Raw genomic sequence first — 20,358 nt, 5'->3', positions numbered from 1 at the left:
CTCACCTTGTGCAGGTTCTTCCAGAATCATACGTTATATCTTGCCTCTGAGGCAAGTAATAGTCACTTTGGTGACTGAAGAGCAGACTACGTTGGTCTGGCTGTCAGAAGTTTCATACTGCTATCCCACAAACCTTTGTAAAACCTCCACTAACACAGATAGTGCAATAGAGCATTTTTCTAAATATAATTGTGAGTTCTGAACTCCTGGAAAGTATGTCTGTAGGCTCCCTTTTTCCAAAAAATCTGCTTGGCTTTGGTGCAACTTACCAACCCATTGGCTGGCTGAGCTTTCCACCTCATTGCACGTTGGCCCATCGCAGAGCTCCCGAGCCAAGGGACTGTTTTCACTCACGTTGTAGAAACGAGTTGCTTCAAAAGCTGCAGGCCAGCAAGAATGAAAAATCACAACTGAGTCTTACGTCTAGAGCTCTAACGCTGGCAAAAATCAAACAGGCACATACCTGGCTCATAGTAATCATACACTTTGATAGGAACAGGAGCTGTTTTCCCAACTATATGCTCTCTATAAGCTTGAAACTTTACACAGGTCATGCACTGGCTAGGAATCTGTAGGAAATTATGTAAAAGACTCATTGTAACAAAAACTGCACTTTAAGTGAAGAGAGAGACAAATAAATGTAGCATGTGCCCCTAATGTAACACGTTGTGCTTGACACTTGGGGAGAACAAAGACACCTCCACTACTAGGTACAGAGACAAAGACAATGAATAAAAGCCAAACAAGATAAATTAAAATACACAATACTCTACTCTGGCCTTTAAAGCACATACTTGCCATACAACAGGCTCAGAAAGTCAAGCCTGAAACTCAAGCTGTATTTTCTGGCTTACCTAACACCACTCCTGTCATCAGCCAGCTTGCTAATACAATTAGCTAACAATTTATTGCTGATGACCAAGCCAGGAGACATCTCATCTTCCACTCTCAGGTATGCACTGTGAGATCCAAATTAGACTGCATTTTTACTCCATCCCTTTAGCAATGCTAGTTGTACCTGAAGGTGAGATTATTTTGTGGCAAAAACTAAGTGATATTTACCCAGAAATTGTATACGGGCTGAAGCTAATCACCTGCCTCTATGAAGCTTTGGTGTCCAACCAAAACCACAACACCCACCTGCCTCAAAAGAGGCTCAAGCAACTAGCCACAAAGCTGCAGGGTGATCCTTGTCTGTGAGGGACCACCAACACCAATGCACTGCATCGATGCCTGATCCACTGGTCATGTGCCTTTCATTGAAAAGCAATAGAATTATAAGAAACAAAGTCATTACCTCATCAAAATAAAAAAGGACTTTTCTTCCATCCACTTCATATCTTTTTAATCCAATTTGCTTGTTCACCAATAACTGGGGAAAAAAATCCACATGTTTAGTTTTATGGCATTTTATAGAAAACAGTTTGAAATTAGAGAAGAGGAAAGATTTTTAGACTGCTTAGAAAAATGATCAGACAGTAAAACCCAGGAATTTCTTCTGCTGGAAAAGGATGTTTCAGTACAAGAGAGGGGAAACGCAAAGAGGATTGCAGTTGCTGTCACTCAACTGAGGAAAAAATCCATCTGTGTTCTTTTCACAGAAGGAATGCTTGCAAGGTGCACCGTGCTGTGTGTTCTTCCTGCTCCCTGGTGCATCTATCTCCCCCAGACTGTGCCTGACACATCATCCATAATCTCACTGAATAGCTCTCTGGTTGTTTTCAGTACCAAGGCTCAAGCAGGACCTCAGAGACCCCCAAACACTCAGTAAAGTCTCTTATTTACACTCCTTCAGACCGCCAGGGAATTATGCTGCTGAATCATACCAGGTATTAAAGGGCCTCTTCTCCCATCAGCTGAAAAATCCAAAACATTCTTCTGCCAGGAAAATTAATCCTTGCATTTGAAAAGAGCAGCCATTTGAAAGTGCCTTAGGCATCCTCCCTTCCAAGCAACGGGGTCAGGCCAGGCCTCTGCTGCTCACCTTCTCTCCCTCTGAGGCCCGTGGACTTGTAACTTGCATTGTACCAGTCAGGCCCACAGACTACCTCTTCTTAGGATTTTTATTTATTGGGACAATCTGCATATCTAAGGAGTATCGGAACACAATCTGTGTCCTGCATCTAGGTTGCTACTGTCCCTAATCTACCCCAGCCATGTGTAGAAATGCTCTAGCTCATTTCCTTATGCTGACAGCAGGTCTGTACGTATACCACGATCACGGTCTTCTGAGGAAAGTGCAAGAGCCCTCGTTTATGGAATTACTGCACCACCTTAAAGAATCTAGCAACTATCTCCCTAGTACAGAATGCTAATGAATCACCGCCACAATATAAATGCTACCATCTGATATAATTCTACTAAATTTTGGTTTCAAATTTCCAAAAGAGTTACTCCTATGATTTTCCAAATTTGGTATACTAACGTCTCAATCTTACAATGACTGTCATGCTGTATGTACTTGATCAGTCAATCAGTTACTACTATTTTGATAAATTGTATTCCGAACACATCTATCACGTGAAAAACATTTAATCCAGAAGATGAGGAGGATGATGATCTGTGGAAAAGGACTCTTGGGTTTTAATCCCAGTTTGGGTAGCAGAGGAAGGGCCAGAGCATTAACTTTAATTCTATTCTCCAAACTGTCCTATTGCTTTAATCTCTCTGTCAGACAATTCAATTTGTGAGATAGTGATAATATTTTCTTGGCTTTTTTTTTTTTAACATTCCTAAGTTATTTTGAGATCTTAGAATGAACACTCTGTGGAAAGAGAACAAAGAATTATTATTATTATGTGTTAGAAAGCATGACATGAAGCAAAAAGCATTTCCACTGAAATTTGCCCAAATCTGCTACCAACAGCTTTAACTGTGAATTTCTTCAGCATAGTGCTTCTAGTTGTAAAACCCTGCACACAGCTTCCTGCTATTACTGTAACAAGCAAAGGAACATGTGTTTAAGTCCCACACAATATGGAAAGGGCCAATTTAATTTGTCCTTATAATTTTAGGGGCCTGATGGTGGCTGTTATTACTCAGCAGTAGATGGCTGCAGACAGTCCTTTTATGAGGGCTCGGAGAGGCTGGCGCCACCGGGAAATGCTCAGCTCAGCTAAAGTTGCATTTTTCTGGTGAAGCTTGATATATACCAGCCTGTGGTGACCTCCTGACCTTGTCGACACCCAGCATTATTAGGAGGATTTGTGGCTGCACAGCCAGAGGGGCTGCCCTCATCATGCAACAGAGCATTCATTAACCATCACTGCCCCAGAACTGCACGTGGGTCCGCTCTGCGCACACTGCTCCCTTGTGAGGGCAAACAACAAACAAGGAAATCTGATTTACAGCCCTGCCCCTCCTCACCAGGAGGAGAGGGAAATGGCCAGGGTAACAAGAAAACGCAGCAGTGGGAATGACAGGACTGGTCTGTGCTGAAGCTGATGTCCAAAGTACATAACAAAACTAGTACTGGGTCTTCAGTGGAAGAACTAAATTTTTGTCAACATGATTTTGACACACATTTGATGGCTGTGAATAAATCATAGGGATTGTACCTGCATCTTCAGTGCCTACACGTACCTATGCTTGAGCTTTGTCCCTACATTTTTTACAGATGCAAAGAGCTTCTGCAATAAGAACGATGGAATTCAGCTCTTCAAGGGAAATGCTGTCCCTTGAAGATGCAATATCCTTCCCAATTTAGCAAAATCTCCTGCTGCCCAAAGGAAATAATTCTATTCTGGTTACAGAAATAGACTGCCCAGTATTGAATCCCAAATGTAGAATCTTCTCTCCAAACTGAGGCACCAACTACATGGTCTTTTGCTCAAAGACCTTTCAAAACGGTGGGTTTTCAATCATCTTTTTGTATCTTACAAGCACTGAAGAAGTACGCGCTGCCTGAAGGACCTGACATCTTCCCGAGATCTGCAAGGACTTAACACGGATCAGCCCTGTGCTGCAGGAGCTCAGCCTTACCCATTAAGAAAGAGAATCAGCTCCTTTTCTCATTAAAACAGGGGGAGAAAGGAAAACAAATCACCTGTTATCGTACACCCAGAGACCCTGACAGATGGGGCTACGCCGGGACTCTGTTGCTTCTCTACCCATACAGGCAGGAACATGAGATTCAGATAGGCAACAAGATGCCACCAGGGAAAGCACAACCAGCTGATCTGCTTAGCACGAGAGAAAGCCTGATGTGCTGGAGAGCTCATTCAGCTTCAAGAAAATAACTCCTGTGCAGCAGCAGGGCGGCTTGCTTTTATGCTCTGACTGCTTCCATCCAGGCCAGGCTCGGGGATATGACAGAATGGAGGAAGGGTATGAAGCTGATGCATGATGCTTCCCAGACACTGATGCAACTATCTGACACACAAGCAGTGCGGTTAAGCCTCCCCGTTTCTCTGCTCCAGTTTCAATATGCTCAGTGCTTGTTTCTGATTTAGGAGTGCTGACAAGCACCTGGTCAAGGAACTAGCAGTGCTGAGGCACCAGCAAGATGGCACTGAATGTGACAGAAGGATCTCCGAAGCCCTGAGAAACCAAACATCGGAAGCAGGCTGGTGTCACAGAGCACAAGGATTACAGCAACACACTAGTAAACGAGAGAGAGTAAGAGGTACTGCAAAAAAAAGCGTTTAGACACATTATACAGCCTAGTTCATTGTGGAACCAGAATCAGAGTTTCCTTGCAGAGAGTATATCCTAGTGTTAATCATATATTCACAATTATCTTCAGTGTTTCCGCTACCCAGAACATGTACAACATGCCCTGAACACAGGTTAGTGTAAACCATCAGCACAGCAGCAGATTGCTGCATATAGCTGCCTTTTAGTAGTAAGTAAATACAAAATAAGCATGTTTGGTTTACAAGTCTTCATCTGGGACATCTGTCTGGCCCAGCCATGTAAACAAGCCTCATACCAGAGCACAGCTGCCTTGGCAAAAAGGAAAAAAGTCCAGGGACTGGAATGGCAGAACTTCTGCAGTCCCTTGTAACACATGAGCTTACAGGACCTTCTCAGGGCTCTCAGCCTAGAAACTCTGTGTGCCCTGCTGAAACCAGTAAAGGAGATATTCACTAAGTACTGCCTTTTACAATGGGAGCTTCTATTTCTGTAATTTCTTCTTAGCTGCTTTCAGGAAAAATAAGGAATACAGGGATTTGTTACTTTACGAATTTTCTGTTCTTCTGTAATGAAAACCCCTTTGCACTCTTTGTTTCAACTCCTTCCCTCCCTTTACTCCGCCTTTTCCTCTGCTGATAAAACATTCCATGGGTTTAACACCATAAAGATACCCTGTTGTTCTCCTGTCTCACTGAGTTCTCTGGTCCTAGGCCAGGTTTCCATCCATATTTTTTCTGCCTTTACTTACATAAATTACTATTAAAGAGAACCTACTTGAAAGCAGTACAAACAACTGTCACTCTGGCACCTTCAGCAGGAGGAGATAAAATAGTAACCAAACCCACTACATGCCCCTTCACCTAATTTTCCTCCTTTCTCTTACCACAGGGATACTAGAGAGATCCTACTGGTAGTCGTGCCTCATTGAACAGCCACATTCAGTTTGTTGCACGTGAGAGAGAATATCAGACTCAAAGGTCAACACGCAAATAAAAATTTATACATTCTACATGCATGCATTTGAAAACAGAATTCTCAACAGGCAGCTTGTGAACAGATATAAAATAACTTTGATATTTCTCTTACGGGGATAATTTCATATCTGATCAAACACACATCTCTGTACAACAGTATCCCAGTGCAGTTCCCTAACACTGAAAGGACACAGTTCTCAGGGACTAATACATAAGTTTCTCTGGCTTCAGTGACAGCCCAGGAGACTAATCTAACAGCAGCTTTTGACATGGATTGTAAGTTCCTGAAGAGGAACACATTGGTGTCCTTTTCTCCAAGAGTATTGCAACGGTGTTTATATTATAAATTGGCCAAATCTATGAATTGGCCAAATCAAGAGAAATCCTAGAGAAGACAAAGCAATGTGCACTTTTCCTTGAATTAGGATGTCAAACTGCCTGGTCTTCACTATGATTCTACTTTTAAAGTCTTTCCCCAAATCCCTCCCCCTCCCAGTATAATAAAGTTATTAACAGAAGAGATCTTTCGGAAGCAAAATACTTTTTAGCTCTTTACCAGTTCTCAAGGATGCAAAGATTTTATACCTCTTTAGTTAAGCAGTCCTTAAAAAAACATTTGCAGCATAAAAACCACCAAGTGACTACACTGTAATGCTTCCACAAAATATAAAGCAAAGCTAAAGACTCCAGTTCATCTCCCCTAGAGGGCTGGCTGGGTGAGAGGCACATTCTGTCCACCTCAGTTTGGCTCGCAATAAACACGATGTTCTCCCAGAAGGGGAGGGGAAAAAAAAAAAAAAAAAGGCAAAAAATTCCAAGACACAGAGCCTCCAAAGAAATGGAATCCAGATGTTGGAGATAACACAGCCCACTAAGAAGCCATAAACAGCTCCTGTTAGAGCACATTTTCACTTCAGCATTTCCAAATAGGTCTCATTTAATTACTGCGCACTGTGCTCAGTAATAAACCTTCATTTGGCCATGTTCGGAACATTTGCTAATCTTGCTCAGAACATCTGTTTACTAATTTCAGATAAATATTTTTTGACAAGTGAAATCTCCCCCCCTAGTTGAAATGCATCTCGTTGGTCAATGCTCTGACATTGAATGGCATTTGCTTCCTATTGCTCTCCAAAGGGAATCCCTGCCAATTAGAGCGCCAGGTCCTGGCCCAAGATCATGCCTTGCACTCTGATTACATCTTACCTGCTCTAGGCTCTCGATATCTGCACGAAACCCTGAGAACAAGGGCACTTCCAAGACAGCCATGTTAGAAGATCCAGAGTGCAGCCATCTTCCCATGAGAACAAAAAGAGAGAAAGAATGAAAACCACCTCAGGATTCAAGATAACAAATAGTACATGGACAACTCAGGATGGAGAACAACTGAAACAGACTTCAGAGGAAAAAATATTAAAAGGATCTACTCTGCTTTGAAGGACTTGATGAAAGCCACACCCTACTTGGTTTTACAAAATCCTCTTTTCTGCTTTTATTTAACAAAAATTAAGCACAACTCACAGAGGGCAGAGATGCAGATATCCAGGCAAATGGAGGCAGAAAAGCAGAAGGAAGGATCTAGTGTCCTGTGGAGCTGCTTGCCTTATTTTTCAATTAATCACTGAGAAAATGCACTTAGTAAAAGGAAATAAACCCTTGGAGTAGAAAAGACTTCTGTTCTTTCCTAAGTGGAGGGCTGTAAATGGATTGTGGTGTAAGAGGAATGTTACTTCCCAGTACCAGGCAGTCATTCAGCCCTGGGGTTTTGTAAATGGCCATTTTCCTCCAGCATCTAATTGACACTGAGAAAACTATCTCTGCTAATGAGTCAGCAAACTCACTCTCTAGTTAATAGCGTTAAAGAATTCACTGCCTATACCATCTTTCTCAATGGCAATGAAGACTCCAAGCAACCACTGAAATTCAGAGTTGTTACTGTTGAAGCGTGCATAAAAAAAACCAACACAGGATGGGGTGGAGAGAAAATTATTTGGGCCACTGCAAAATATTTCAGTTTCTTGCAGCATGGCAGAAGAGTCGACAAAGCAGCTCCTGCTAATTCCGGAACAATGCTCCTTTTCTCTGCATTCACATATATAGTCAGCTCTAAACTATCCCTCCTTGGCAGCTTACCTGTTTGCTGTGTAGCTGCACCACAAAGACAATGAGCTTGGACCCAGAAGGGCTTATTAGCTCATGCCCAGCACTGAGAAAACACAGTACACTGCTTCCAGGATCAAATTTGCCAGATCTGAACCGGCTCCTGCAGGGCTCCTTGGAGGCCAATACATGGAGACCTCCACAGCTAGGGCGGGTGTGTGAGCGTGGTGAAGCTCTGGGCAGGGCCAGCCTGGGTGTAATGGCACACCCAAGCTCATACGCCCACAGTGGCATGGGACAGTCTGTGGACAGATCCAGTTGGCTCCGTGTAAGGCAGTTCAGGGCTGACTCTCCCAGAGGCATTAAGCCTTGTTAGTCCCACTCTAACTCCATACACCATACTCCCTAAAAAAATCCTGTAGTATCCCTTTACCTGCATTTCTCCCACTCTCTGTTACATCAGCCCTCTATTTCCCATACTGTTTTCTCCCTAACTCCTTGGGAGTGCTGCAAGGACTTCACTGAGTGTGACAATACTTAAAACAATTACATTCTGAAGGACACTCCCAGCTCAAAATATTTTAATTGTCTTCCTTAGATGTACTCCTCTATTCACATTGCCTAAATAAGATGATGATGGAGTTAAAAGAGCATCATTACAGGAAGAAGGGGAGGAAAGGGAAGATTTAATTTGCTTTTGTTTTTTTCCCAAGCAATCAATCTCCTTGGACTGGGCTTCCTCTCAAATTTATGTCTTTGCTCGGGCAATTCCCAGGGCAGAAGTTTCAGAAATAACAACAGAAAGGTTGTGTTGATGCAGGGCAGCCTCCTTAATTACAGGCATCTTCAAGGGACTGACAAGACTTTGTAAGCCTACCTCCCCAACACATGCTGCAACGCTTAGGCAGGGGGAGAGGAGGTTGAGAATGTGAGATTGTGTTATATACAGCCAGACTGACCCTAGCAAACTTTTGGATGATGAGTTTGAGTTGCTCGTCACTGGCTGTTGTTACTGGAGGGAGGAAGAATTCACATAGGCTGAAAATTGCCTGGCCCAGGATTTCCCAGGCTTGTGGGAATCCGAGGAAATGCATCTGCCAACAACACAGCAAGTGTGTTGCCAGAGATAACAAGATCTCATCTTTGCCCGGAGTCACTGCAACTGTTTTCAGGACTGTAGTCACTGTATGGCGTTGCCTCTACAGGAAGGAAGGAGACAGAAACTGATAAGGGAGCAAAAGTTTTCCATTTCCATGAATCGCATCAGAGCTGTTCACTTGACTTGTGCTGTTTGAGTCGAGTGAAGCGGTAGCCTCACCACCGCTGTTTGAGATACGGACAGTGCAGCGAGAAAGAATTTGCTATTTTTCTTTATCGATGAATGTATCGGTATAGATGTGCTGATCAGCAAACTGGTCTCTGAGAAACAGGCAGGACATGATGCAGATTGGCATTTCCTACCTAGTGCACGTCTCCAGTATGACTTTGTATTCCCGATGGTCTTGATCTGAAGCTGGGTCATCATCATCCACCAGTGCCCTCTCTCTGTGCAAGGCTTCAGAGCGATTTTCATCTGGAGAGACAGACCGCAGGAGATTTGGAGCTTGAAGATCCTGCTCTGACTTTGGCTCCTTCAGGTTAACCAGGAGCTGGAAAGCTGGTTTAGCAATAGGATCAGGTACATTGTAAGTGACATCAATCTGCAGCAGAAAGGGGGGAAAACCAAAACAAAGCAGGGCAGTTTATTAGACCCCAACATTTCATAGCATCCTCAAATGTTCCCCAAAGACCAGCATAAACACCAGATCTCTTCAGAGAGAGGTAATGGTGGGCACAGTGACAACAGAGGCTTTACAACACACATATATAGGTAAAGCTGTACCAGAGCAGATTCACCTGAGTACAATCACATTTACTGCTCTGAATTAAAGCAACACCACATTGTATCATTACTTTGAGAGAAATTCAAAGTGTAACTCCTTCCTCACAGCAAACTGGGATTAAAAAAGTAGCAAACAGACTGTGAGTTTAGAGACCATCTGCTCGCATAATTTCTCCAGCCCCATGGCAACTTTACCTGCATCAGACAGCAGCCTTCACCTTTGGCACTCACAAACAGCCCCGTTGGAATACTGGGGATCTAGGGAGAAACCACAGTTAAGACACAGACAAGACATGGTACTCAGAGTGGAAATTAATATCAATTTTAGCTTTATTCTGTACAAAAAAATCTTTCTGGTTATAAAGGAGACTGCACAAGTGAAGTGAGTATGGCTTACTCTTTTCAGCCACCTGCATTTAATAATGGTGGAAACAAGCAGCAGCACAAAATAAGCATCAGGCACTAGTTATGGTGAAAAAACTGACTGCTGCCTCCTCCACATCAGAACCCAGCCATAAAACCCTAGAAAATCCCAAGATCTTGGCGTTTGCCTTCTGCTTTTACCATTACCAAACTTACCTGAGTTGTCATTCAGAACCCAGCTCAGATCGCTTTAAAAATTTGGCTACATCAACACAAAACCACTTACCACTGCAGTCTGGAGGACTTTTTTATTCATCTTGTTAAGCTCAAATGTCTCCTGGTAGTCTAGATTAGTAGAAGCCAAGGAAATGGTAAGATTGACTCCTCCAACATAAGAAAGGATAGCATATTCAGCCAGCGCCTGCAGAGCTACACATGTGTCCTGGGGATCAGGACAGGTGGAGATCAGAATAGCGAAGAATACAGGAGCACAGTAAACTTACAAGCAAGCACTGTGTTGTACAGTCATCAGCTTCTGGAATTAGAATCTTCCTATTAACTCAGATAGCAAAAGAAATACCAGATTTTGTTCGCTTTTTCTGTCAAAGGCATCTGTAAGGACAAAGTCCAGGTTCCTTTCAAATTATCAGTCCGAGAAGAAAGCAATAGAGATCAATGGAAAGTTTTTCTTCTTACCAGGACACAGTCAGTTTCTGTCTAGACTCTAGATGGAAACTCTGCATTGACCATTCCTGAACCAATTGATTTCTATAATTGATTACGCATGCATTGAAGCTACCTTTTTCGGGGGCAGCCCACCTGAGTAGATGAGAATCCTCCAAGTGCATTCCTTTGCTGTGAAAGCCATTTTACTACTGGGAGCGCAGAGGCCACGTCTCCTAGAAGTGTGTACGTCAAAAGGGCATAGGATGTCATTTCCACTTCTGCAGAAACAACTGAAAGGGAAGGGGGGGATTAAAATAAACAACACAAAAACCCAACAACAAACCAAAAAACATCTAGAAATGAGACCTGGGCAGGTCTAGAGATAATTCTATGAATATTCATTAACTGAAAAATAATAAAAAAGTTAAGAGTCTGTAGAAGTAAACAAAGGAAGAGAAAAAAGAAGTTAAAAGATGTCTGCACCCAAGCTTTCTTTGGGGACCAAAACCTTGTGTCCCTCCAGAAATCCTAACAGACTGGGGAGAGGGAAAAAAATAAAGTGAGGGAAATTAAATGTATTATATAAACAATTCACTAGAATACACACAGCCAGTGGCCTGCTGTTACAGCCCACTCCCTCATCTCTGTCTTTGCGGTACAAGTACCTGACTGAGAGAGACCATCATTAAATCCCATGAAGGTATCTTCATCAGTAGCAAGAGTTCCCGTCAAGCTCCAGTGTGTAAAGCCATCTAGAAAAATAGAGCAGTGGAATACGTATGTTATTACGGCAGGACTGCAGCTAAGCCTCTGTATATGGGAAGAATCAAATTCTACTATTGCCTTGACTCAAAGAACTGATTTATGCCCCGAAGCGCACTGTCCTTCCTTTTAGACAAGCATCTCCTGGGCAAGAGGCTCTCTTTGCGATTACAAAGATGGCTCAACATGACAAATTACATAATCCTTGCATTTTGGATTAAAAGACACCATCAGGCAATGTGATCTGCTACAAGGTAGGCTTTGTCATATTGACAGGAAGGACACTGCAGAGCCTCTGCACGCTTGCCTTCCTTCAGCGCCAGCTGCATGTGTGGAACTAAAGTATTCAGCCCTCTCTACTGAGGCTCAGGAAAACTCTTGCCTTACAAAGTCAAATTGTGCCCTGAGGAAGCCCTCATCTCACTGGCTCTACCCTCTCCAAGCAACTCAAATATAATCACTCAAGTTGCAAGGACTATTTGCTTGTTCCTAGGAGAGGATTGCCAGTTCAGGGACTTGCCAGATTCGACCCAGGAGCACAGTACCTTGTGTAATAGCCATGCTGTTCATTTTCCGCAGTGTCACAGCAGCAGAGGGACTGTGTAGCAGTGTCAGGGCATATGCAACCAAGGCAGTAGTGTAGGGATCTTCTGCTGAATACAAGTTGGACTCTAAGAAGTGTTTGGCTTTGTCAACAGCTGTGCTTTCTTCCTATATTTAGGGGAGAGAGCCCAGACATCTTACAAGCCTCTATATCTCAGAAGTTAAAATAACTTTATTTCTCATTACTTTGTGTCCATTAAAAAAAAAAACAACACAAAACAAAACCAGGAAAGATGCATTTTGCTCTCTGCAGAATAACACCAACACTTTTCTTTCCCTAAGAAAAGTCACGCATCACAAATTCAAAAAAAAGAGCAAATAGCACAGCAAGAATGATCTAGGTTAACAGTAAGACACATTTAGTCCCTCCTAAAGTTTAAGAAATTTCATGACCCTGCAAGGCAGCAGATGAACAGAGCAGAAGCGAGCTCTCTACTGTATGTTTGATTGTGTTCCTGACACTCTGGAGCGTCTAGCAGACGCCAGAGGATAATAAAGGCCAAGGTTCCCAGGGGTCCCTGCAGCCAACAAACATGTTTTATTAACTCCCTCAATGACCTCACCATGTAGGAACGTGGCTCTGATAATTTATAGAAACAATTTAATTGGACTTGATGTAATTTGGTTTCCTTTGATTTCCCTGTGGCACTAACCTTCCCCTTCCTCATTTCCTAGCTAAGATCATTAGTAACACTTGCAAATCTCCTCTAGGAAAACCATTAGATCCACACATACTACACTTTCAGCAAATTAAAATGCTAGGGCTGTCTTGACACACAGCAGCCCAGAGAGAGCATCACATCACTTCTCAGACGGGTGACACTGCTGACAGGGAGGCAGAAAGTTACTCTAGGAGCATTGGAGGATTTTATTTTATTTTATTTTTTTTTAATTTTAATAAGGTTGAAGGTCTTCCACTCCAACAAGAACTAGGGGTTAGGGGGGCACCGGCATGCAGCAGCAGCATGGTCTCACTCTTTAAGCTCTACAGGGATGCCCTCAGAAGTGCTGAGATTATCACAGAGTTTCTGAATAGATACTGCTGTTTGCACTGGCTGTTTCAAAGTCTCACTGGGTTTTGCCTGAATGGACAATCCTTTTGTCTGAGCGCAGATCACCAAGACATGCTGCAACATCCACTACACCTCCTATTTTAATCCTCCAGTTCTACCTGTACAGAACCACTTGCCGCCCAGCACCACTCTTTCCTCGGCTGTTGAAGAGCAAACAAAGAATTGTTTTCGTGACTTGCTCAGTGCATCTGCAAGTGGACATTTTCCCAGTCACAGTCAGTGGGAATGTTTAACTATGATGCTACCTGAGCATCTTCATTCTAGTGAAACTGCATGCAGGCAAAAATACGACAGAGGAGGGGGGCACTGTTTTCACCCTGAGATTTACAAAGGAATCTCTAAAACTCCAGTTATACTGGAAGTTATTTTGTTTTCCTACTTCAAGAATTATGCAGTGTAATTGCACGCTCCTATGTAGCTATTCTTTCTTTTTCTGCAGCATTTCTGTTCTGTCTAGTTCCAAAGAAGAGAAACATTTTTCTCCAGAGTCCTCAATCTAGCACATTGCAGGAGTGCAGCTCTCCAAAGATACTGTAATCTAATAGCAGTAGCATTCTGGCCGCTGTAGCAAAGGCAGACTGCAAAAGTTTCCTGGATCCCCAAAGCCTATGCAGCCCTGGTTACGCTGCTGTTAGCACTAAGCTAGCTAGTTAAAGTTTGAGTATATATAGGCAAGCTACCAGTATCTGCATAGGCTGCACTCATACCTTGAATTACAAGGCAAAAAATATTTTTTGCAGCCATTGCTGGGAGAGGTTGGGATTGCAGGGAAGAGTTTTGCTCTGATAGAATAATCCTTGAGCTGATGGTTGAAGGATGGGAGATCACCTTGAATAACTTCAGAACAGATTCCTTAACTTTCGAATAATCTCAAGGCTACCTGGATTTTATCATTCTAGTGAGCACAGAACCTCTGAAAGTGAACAGCAGTAAAATCAAGTCTAAAAAAAATAAAACAAAATTTTTAGACTATGTAGAACGTGAGAGCTATTTTAACTAAATTTATGTTACCTCAGAAGTTACACCTGTTTCCAGAAGAGATGCAACCACATAAGCTGTCAGGGATATCTTACCATGGATTCCACCCTGGAGAGCAAACAAACACAAACCACTGGATGAAAACTACAGAAAGGACACCGGATAAAATGAGTCTTGAAGCAAGACAAAGAATATGTTACAACTACTAAAAGTTGTGGCATCACAGAACTTCTTTTGATTTGCACATAAGGAGTACAAAATTTAGGAACCCAAACTGACATTGTAGCTTCCGTCCCTAACAAAAGCCTGAGAACGCACTCAATGCACCCAACTTCATACGCCGAGACATGACTCTCGAGTGTCTGCAAGACTTGACGCCTTGCTTTCCACTCTCATGGGACAGCACACAGATACGTTCTGAGACTCTTTTTCTACTGAAATTCTCCTGGTTCTTCCTGTACTATTCTATCCTTTCAAGTGCAATATTCCTGTTAGGCATAAGGAAATTGCATCACTTCATGCTTTGATAATAACTTTTAAAATGCACCTGTTGCATGATTTTGAGTCAGTACAGTTTTTACCTGAATGTCCTTATTTAGTATCCTGCCCATAGCAGGAAAAGAACCATCTTCTTTCTGATGCTGGATGATCCAGTCTTTGGCAGCTGTTAGTTCTTTCGGGTCAATGAAAATAAACCCACGAGACTGTGCAAAGGACTTGAGGACAAAAGCTGTTAGCCTGTAAATACAAATTTATCATCTTTACTGAGAAAACAGAGTCAGAATAATGTAGCAGTAAGGGGAAAACAACATTCTTAGAAAGCACAATTTTAAAAATCTTGTTGGGGAAACACCACATATTGTTTAAAAAAAATTAATGTTACATAAAAGCACCTGTCCAAACTTCTGGATAACAGCAGGATTAAGGGTCAATAAATTAAATTGAGAAGTGTAACTGGAAGATATATTTGTCTTAGTTATGACACACTCTGAAATTCATTCCCTTTTATAGGTGCTCATCTGCTACCCAAATTATTAAAGCTTTTAAATTAAGAGTCAATATCCTTATAAATCTGGAATTACTTGTAAAGAAAAGAGAGAATTAAATTTTCCAATTATCTCTGTCTTAAAAAAAAAAAAAAAAAAAAGAAATCCAGACCCACTGCTAAAGTCTGAGGCTATGTTAGACTTTACACAGAATTAAGAAAGCAACAGGAGTGTTTTTGGAATTCTAAACCTCTGACATGCAACAAGTGCGAACTCTGGCCAGCTTTGGGAGATTGAATCATTCATTTTACAAGCCTCTGAGGAATGGGAGGGTAGAAAGCATGCTGCCTGGCAGGGGATTTTTCAAGTGTTAAGTAATTCTGTGTCACCATATTTTACATCTAGGGACTAGCAGATACCAGATCTGAGATAAAAGTTCACTATCTCAGAAACAGTGAGGCAGCAGCATCATAGAAGCGGTACTTCCCCTCAGATGAGTTCATGAAGAAAATCAGTTTAAAACAAAATACAGAGCAGATGAAGCAGCCAAGTGACAGCACAAGCAAATGAATGAAGACAAGAATCTACTACATCTGAGACATTACAGTTAACTAACACGCTATGTGATGTAACGTACAATCTTAAAGGCCATGGTTTCCTAAGGGGGACATTAGCCAGATGAGCTGATTTCTCAGTTTCATAATTTCTGGCTCTCATATTGTTTGACTCTAAAAGGTCCTACACTTCAGTTCTCAGGGTATGAATCCATACCACTCCATTTCATCCATGAGGGGATATCAAACACTTGGGAGAAAGAATTATTTGTGGTTTTTTGGGTTGTTCTGGGGTTTTTTTATTTTTCTTCTATCCTGGTAGAAGCCTCTGCCACTTCTAGAGGCAGCAAGTTTCTCTGTATATGCTTCAGGTGAAGCTCCATTCCCCAGTGGAATTAGGTGCTTAAATGCCCCATACATTGCTACTCCAATTCCAGCAGACAAAATAAGATCCTTAACTATAGCTTCTGTGCCTAAAGCCTAGACATATTAGTAGATGTGACCATCTTAACTGCCCCTGTGTCTTGAAATACACCTACTAGTGTAGTACGAACACCCAGCAGCATTGAAACAGTAAGGCTACAGTCACTGAGTATTATTTCTATTCTCCACTGTGTGCGATACCATGATGGAAGCTGGAAAATTACTCTTCCTTCCTTGCTGATTGTGTATTTTTCCCATTTAGCAAACACTGAATTTTCTAACTCTGTTTTAAATAGCAACTCACCACATACTCCCCGAGGAGTCCCTCTCGCCAAAAGCACTGTATGAACCATCTTGTCTCTTGTAGGTCAGCTGGCGCTGGTAGCCTGGAATTCACAAAAGAATTGGGGGAGTCCAAAATCCTCACACAGAGAAAAACAAGTATTTAAAGTGAATGAAGACTCAGACCATCTGGCACTAGTATAAGGGACTCTGCTGCCTGAGGCAACCTCTTATTTCGCTGTGAGTGATAGAGCCAGCTCTGTGTACAGACGCTGTGGCTTATTCAGAAAACCATTCAGGCTAACATCTGTAAGACTACAACCCCTGCATTTTGGCCACTAGAAATATTAAAAATTTGATAGCCCTCTGAAAAGATAAGAATTAAAAGAAATATTTTTACTTAAGCATACAGCCATTCTCCTTCCATTTTAGTGAAAGCACCATGCAGATGAAAATTTTTTTCCTTTAATGATACAACCGGATTCAGACTTTTCTCCAAAGTTGTTGCCTGGGACAACTTGATGCAACATGACAATAACAAATGTGATCTTAATGTACATGAACACTTCCTAGCTACTAGGGCTGTCTTATAAGGCTTGTGTTAGACAACAAGTTGAATGCTGAAGATAACTCCCTACTGGAATGTCTTTTGAGATTGAAAATAAAGATAGTCAAAATGCTCTTCCTATTAGGAAAATAGTTTGTTCCTCAAACCTATTTCTCTTTCAACCATGAACTTCCCATCCTAATAAAGCACTCTAAGCCTCTCTATTGAGGAACACAGAATTCACTCTTTGATACAGCTCTTAAACGCCCACTGGAATCAAACTCTTCAGGAATGCGTATTTCTGATACGGAGATATGTCAAACCTACAAGAAGACTGTGCCAAAGACATTTAGTGCCTGCTTAATTCTCTGACACATGAACAGATGCTTTATTCCACACTGCCTGACATTTTTATGGGAATGGATTATTTTTTTCATTTCCAGAGGTGAAGTTTCTTTGTTGACCTCTCCGGATAGAGGCAGCTCCACAATCTCTGAGTAAAGGCTGCCCATGACTCCTACACTTCTTTGTGTTGCTCTACAGCCTTCCACTGCTCATAGGGAACGCAGATAGAATGGTTTGAAAAATGTGAGGAAAAAAGCCCTAGAGATTAGTGATGCTCTTGCAGTAAAAACATCTTTGTCTGTGGGTTGTGGGATATAGAAAAGTATGTGGCAGAAAGTTTAAGTAACAGTTGGGGTTTTTTTTCCTCCAAACAATAGGTGCTACATTAAATTAGATCACCTTTCTTCTACACAGGACTCAGATACAATTTACTACTGAGCACTTCCTCCTTAAATTGTTCCTAAGCCTTCATTTCCAGTGTGGTAGATGGACAAACTAAGTATTTGTACTCATATCAATCTCATAATTTTCTCTGTTCTTTTATTCGAATGTTCATTTTGAGTTGACTTATATTTCATTGCTCTTACATTTATTCTTCTTTGCTTGCTAGGTTGATAGTGCCACAGACTTTATATCTCACTTGCTCTTCTGAAATCTTCTGTTTTCTAAACACTCCTAGATGCTTGGACTCACTGGAGAGGTTCACTTTTCTAGTTTTCACCTGTTCACTTGCTTTTGTAGAAATGCATTGTGGGAAAGTAGAAAAATTGCCAACTAGTTTAGCTCGGGCCACTTCTAAAGATAAGAGAATACATGGGAATTTTTGGGTATCAGCTCTTTCTACAATGGATGACTAAGTGATGAAAAAGTTTTCTGGCTTGGTAAGTCACAAAAGCCTTCTGGAGTAAGCAAACAGACTTTCCCATCTAAACCTTATACTTGGCAGAGCTCCAATAAACACAAAAAAGTTTAAAACTCTTGAGGATTTCTGCTGTTAGGGTTAATTAGCAGGCAGAGTTTGGAGCCAAAAACCTGGTAAGTTTGCAGATTTGTAAAAAGAAACAAAAGCAAATGATATTGCAAAGGAAAAACTGACCTGGACTATAAAAAATTCCCCTTGTCTTACAGCTATCAGCAAGCACAAAAAAATTACATGTGAAATTACTATAGCCAGGCAAAGGAAGCAGCACTGGGCTTTTGCTGCTGAATGCAAGAACTGTATTACATATTACATTTTACATTTATATTTTCAGAGGAGAACCACCTAATCCTGTCACCTCTGATTTCATAACGTGACTATTGCCTGACTCATACACAAGACAGCTTTGTCCCTTTGGGTCATTCTTGTTTTTAATGATCTCTGAATTCTTGCTTATCCTGAGAATTGTATTTAGTTACAAAACTATTTTGCACGTAGCTTTTCCCAAACAGCTGAGAAAAACAGTGCACAAAAAGACAGATTGTTTTGAGCTGTTTAGTGAGACGGGACAGGACAGAAAAAAAAAAACGTTCGTTATATGGCTCTAGGTTAACTACTTTGCATAGTAACTTTTCATTTTGGGTATACTGTTACTAAGAAAGTACTTTTAAAGAGAAAGGTCAGAGAAGAGCCATGTAGTGACTAAAGGACTGGAAAGACAATTTAGGAAGAAAGAAGAAGAAAAACTAAATATACAGATTTTTACTAAATTTAATTTTCCTTGACTTTCTGAAATGTTTAAACATAGAAATGAGCTACCTAAGGAAAAAAAGAAAGGTAACAAAATATAAATCAACAAGCATGTAAACTAGGAGTTACTGAAGGGAAACATAGGCTACATATCAACGGAAAACAACGTGCCGTCAAAATCTGTTAACCTGTGAGCTTATCCTACAAGAAACAATGAATCCTCATCACTCGGGATACTCTTGATTCGAAAGGACAACGTGACACTAGTAAAACTCTCTCCTAACTTACAAGCCTTTTCTTCTTCTATGAATTGTAAGTGTAATGAATTACCTTGAACAAGGTAATCAGTAGCTTCACTCTCCACCTCATGACTCAGTTGTTTGGTTTTCTGCAGATATTTCAGCACAAAAACATTAGGAGCAAAATGGATCATGTTCTGCTCCCCACATCCAAATGGTAATCGCAAAAGATTGTCCAAGTTGTTCAATGTAGGACCCATCACATCTCCTGTTTGAAAAAGGGGTATGTTCAGTATCAAGGAATTACACTTTACTTCCTTTTGATCTCTTACGATTAAAACCCATCTGACTACACCAATTTCTACTAGCTACACATATCCAGCTTAAATAAACTGTATTATAAGTTGGAAGTCCTTCAAGCTCTTGCTAAAATAAAGAAATTTCACATTTCAGAGTTCGATTATCCGTTACTCCCCAGTTTAGACTACTAGCTTAGAACACAGCAAGATTTGTGATTATATTGATTATGAAATCAATACTATGAATTCTAACAGACAGTGTCCCTGCAAAGCCCTCAGATGGTATCAACTTTAAGTCACTGTCAATTCAAACAGGGTTCAAACAAGTGACAAAAAACCCCAAGCAATTATTTGTCCCAGAATTAAGCAGCATAGGCAGTTGCAACTGCCTATTACTACCTTATCTGGTCTGTATTACTCAAATACTGGTCAGAAGCAAGTAACAGCTGGACTAGCTCTTCATATTTGATAACTGGTACCTTGTGATACCTCCTCATAATTGATACCTATTATTGAAGCCGTAGCTCTTTCTGATCCTGGAATTATGTTGTGGGGAACTCCAAGAGTAAATGCTTCATTGTGATTTTCATCAGTCTCTTCTTTTCTCCAAATTTTAAACTCTCCCATTGACCCCCAGCCTGTGGAAAAGCCAATGTACTTCACCTCAAGCTGTCTGGGGACTGTCCACTCCACAATAATAGACTCATTTAGCACCCGAGTACCATGGCCAACCTGAAAGGAACAGAAAACAATGCAGTTCTGAGAACCCACACATATGAAGTCAGTCTGCCACGTGTCCCTGTCAGAGAACACTGTAGATGGACCAGTACCTTTCTCTTTCCCACCCACAAAATAATCCAAGGAAGTTTAACGAGAATTCCACAGGCTTGACCCCTCCAAGGCTTTCAGCACACTTAGCACTAAAAATATTGAAGACAGGTTCTGAGAACATAATGTGGCAAGCAGATATGTTCTGCT

The 20,358-nt window shown here is 41.4% G+C and overlaps 1 protein-coding gene across 1 annotated transcript in view; it reads right to left on the bottom strand.

Annotated features, from left to right (window-relative positions):
• CPAMD8 (C3 and PZP like alpha-2-macroglobulin domain containing 8) overlaps window positions 1-20,358 on the bottom strand; it is a 52,871-nt gene that overhangs the window by 7,637 nt on the left and 24,876 nt on the right. The window contains exons 25-39 of the mRNA XM_075444129.1: window positions 19,887-20,112; window positions 19,173-19,349; window positions 16,304-16,385; window positions 14,618-14,774; window positions 14,070-14,144; window positions 11,928-12,093; window positions 11,286-11,372; window positions 10,774-10,910; window positions 10,241-10,396; window positions 9,787-9,849; window positions 9,171-9,409; window positions 6,816-6,903; window positions 1,298-1,372; window positions 464-569; window positions 270-380 (exon numbers count right to left, since the gene is read on the bottom strand). Coding sequence (XP_075300244.1) covers window positions 270-380; window positions 464-569; window positions 1,298-1,372; window positions 6,816-6,903; window positions 9,171-9,409; window positions 9,787-9,849; window positions 10,241-10,396; window positions 10,774-10,910; window positions 11,286-11,372; window positions 11,928-12,093; window positions 14,070-14,144; window positions 14,618-14,774; window positions 16,304-16,385; window positions 19,173-19,349; window positions 19,887-20,112 — 1,945 coding nt within the window. The remainder of the gene's footprint in view (window positions 1-269; window positions 381-463; window positions 570-1,297; window positions 1,373-6,815; window positions 6,904-9,170; window positions 9,410-9,786; window positions 9,850-10,240; window positions 10,397-10,773; window positions 10,911-11,285; window positions 11,373-11,927; window positions 12,094-14,069; window positions 14,145-14,617; window positions 14,775-16,303; window positions 16,386-19,172; window positions 19,350-19,886; window positions 20,113-20,358) is intronic.

The sequence above is a fragment of the Opisthocomus hoazin genome, chromosome 27 (assembly GCF_030867145.1).
Source record: "Opisthocomus hoazin isolate bOpiHoa1 chromosome 27, bOpiHoa1.hap1, whole genome shotgun sequence".
NCBI classification, from domain to species: domain Eukaryota; kingdom Metazoa; phylum Chordata; class Aves; order Opisthocomiformes; family Opisthocomidae; genus Opisthocomus; species Opisthocomus hoazin.
This window is presented reverse-complemented; position numbering and strand designations above follow the sequence as displayed.